Below are 2,796 nucleotides of genomic sequence, written 5' to 3' on the forward strand. Positions count from 1 at the left end.
AACCCGCATCTACCTTATGTACGGGCATTCCAGAATGGCAGTAATATAGGGAAGATAAAGGCACACTCAAGACTTTCATCAGGACATCTATGGAAGACTCATACTATTGTTTCTGTGAACAGAACCTGCGGAAGATTGTCAATAGGATTCATTTTTTAGGATCATCAAACAAGATTTTTCAGATGGAGTTATAACTAAGGGCAATATGAAAATGCATTGAAAAGACTTCCATTTGGGCTACTTACATTGCTTACCCTCAAGAACAAGTTGCTCAAGAATAATAGACTCGGTTGCCTCTCACAACATCGTGTGTGCATAAAAGTTGTCCCAGAATTTATAAGAGGTAATTAACAAATTTTAGTCACTGGAACTACAAACTGCAACCCAGCTTTTTCTCTGTCATCTTAACTACATGTACTCTTATTTCCTGCAAATCTCCTTCTGCAAACTGCAGTGGTCAAAGAACTAAATACTAGTGTTAATTTTTTCGCAAATTGGTCTTTATTAGGAGATCTGAAGTCTTGCATGTGACTTATGAGAAATGGTTTTTATTACTTGAAAGGGAGTGGGACCATCTTGCAGATCAGACAGCCCAGCAGAGGACCGCATCACTGCGGCTTGGTACCATACCTTTCTCAACACTTGGGCCATTAAATACTGCATTGTTCAGTAATAAAAACAAAGACAGAATTTTATATGTAATTCTTACAAACTAGCAAAGCACACAAGAGCGGCATATCCTTACTCTGTGCTTGGAGCCCATTGCATGCTTCATAAAAATTATAGATTGCATTAGAATTACTTGATTGTCTCAATAAGAACAAGAGTGATGTGTCGTAGAGTTTCAGAGAATTTCATAGAATATAACATGTCTCAGTGGAATGCACTACTGAAAGTTTCCAGATCATATAATGGTATAGAATATGTAAACACCCAGCTTGAATGTTTATTAGCTCAGGGGATTATATCAAACTCGCATACACACCGGAACAAATCAGGTTAGCGGAAAGGTAAAGGAGCATATGCTAGATGTTGCTCAATGTTTGATGCTTCTGATGAATTTTCCAAAAATTTACAGGGCAAAACTACACTTGTACAAGTATAAGTAGGAGGTATAAGAGGCAAATACATGCTCAAAAAATGAAAAATATATGCAGAAAACGGTAGGTCAAGTCAGATATAAAAGATTTAGTGGAAAGATGCATGTGTACCTGTGCCTCGAAGAACCGCGGCATGCAACGCATTCTGTCCATTAGGCCCGGAGTAGGAAAGCTACATGTTACTTGCACTATAAAGTGTCTCAGCAATGATGTCCTCTTCCAGCAAGATAGCCAGGTACAGAGGTGAAGTGCCGTCTTTCGGAATACTGGCCAACTCTGAATTTTCCTCCATTAGCAGCTTGACTATGTCATTATCCCCAATATGGACTGCCTGATGCAATGCTGTCTCCTTAAGCTTGTTCTCCATTTCCACGAATTCCTTCACTCTGTTAACACTCGTACTCTCATCTCTGGCCAAACTAATGAGATGAGAGACCATCCGGAACATCCCAGCTCGTGCAGCACAGTGCAGGGGCGTGTCGCCGTTATTGTTTTGCGCAAACAGAAGGTGTTTTGCCTTGCTATGGATGGTGTCCACACTCCTCAAGAAGCCATCACTGTCGCCATATGTGGCCACCACATGGAGTACGGTGCCCCCTTCAGTGGTGACTCCATCCAGGAGTGACGGCACAGTTGAAGGCAGGTTAAGAAATGCTTCGATATCATCGGAAACTCGCTGCGTTGACGCGCTTTTGTTGATGCAGCTGTCGGAGCCGTAGGCCATAAGCAGGTCAAGAAATGCTTGACTAGGCATAATGGAAGGTTGCACTTGATCGATTCCCCTGTTGAGCAGAAACTCCAAGTCCTGCCAAGAGCCAGAGCATGCTGATGATAGGAGCAGGGGGTTCATGATTACCTGGAGGGGTTCTGCAGTGGATTCATGGATGCTGGAGGCCATCACCGCCACAATCGTTGCTGAATCTTCCTTGCTCGCCAGATCTTCCACTGCCACTGAATTTTGCCTCGGAGAGCAAAACTAGGAGGTTCCTCAACAAGATCACTAGTTCACCACCACTGGGTGCAAGCTCTCCACTTCCTGCACAAGTTGGATGCTTAGTGTATGATGGCTGCCCAAGTCGTCTTCACCCCCACCCTGCGATGAGAATAAGTCGTCGTCTTGATCCAGATCAACTAGTTAATTCTGCAGGCAAACGAACTATTTAATTTGATATGCTCCAATTGAAGTACTAACAGCAGATACTAGTGGCTGAATGCTGATATAATGTGCTCTGATACAAGTTGCTGCTATAATATGCTATATGCTCCAAACGAAGTATTCAGCTTTGTCGTTTCTTAGTGATCTTGCGCTGCAATCATGCCCACTAAAAAAAAGGTGGAGACGGACAGATTTCAGATGCTAACTAGTCGCAAGATTTCAACCAATTTTGGATTCCTACGGAATTTGTAGAGAGCAAACAAAAGGTGGGAGGGACTTATCAATTCGCTGCTAGGCGTACGGATTCCCAGCAACCGTAGGCGCGAACATGCCGGAGGCTGGACGCGGAGCCTGACGGGGCCGGCGACTTGCGGCAGGCTGGGGCGGCGGCGCCGGAGCGTCAGCGCAACGAGATGCGCCCAGATGCGGCCGTATCTCCGCGTGAGGCGTGGGGAGCGGCAGGGGGAGGCGAGGCGACGACAGCGTTTGCAGCCGGCGGAGAGGCGCAAAGTTGCTAATTTGGTGGACGGCGGCGTGCTG

The 2,796-nt window shown here is 45.2% G+C and overlaps 1 protein-coding gene across 2 annotated transcripts in view; it reads right to left on the reverse strand.

Moving 5' to 3' along the window:
* LOC119330015 (ankyrin-1-like) overlaps positions 1 to 2,796 on the reverse strand; it is a 4,943-nt gene extending 2,147 nt beyond the window's left edge. Inside the window, exons 1-2 of one of the 2 annotated variants that reach the window (XM_037603123.1) lie at positions 1,957 to 2,796; positions 1,212 to 1,804 (exon numbers count right to left, since the gene is read on the reverse strand). In XM_037603123.1, coding sequence (XP_037459020.1) covers positions 1,273 to 1,804; positions 1,957 to 1,982 — 558 coding nt within the window. In that variant the 5' untranslated portion in view covers positions 1,983 to 2,796 and the 3' untranslated portion in view covers positions 1,212 to 1,272. Of the gene's footprint in view, positions 1 to 1,211 lie in introns of both variants that reach the window. The other variant, XM_037603122.1, reaches the window with a different exon arrangement.

This window comes from Triticum dicoccoides, chromosome 7A, assembly GCF_002162155.2.
Source record: "Triticum dicoccoides isolate Atlit2015 ecotype Zavitan chromosome 7A, WEW_v2.0, whole genome shotgun sequence".
NCBI classification, from domain to species: domain Eukaryota; kingdom Viridiplantae; phylum Streptophyta; class Magnoliopsida; order Poales; family Poaceae; genus Triticum; species Triticum dicoccoides.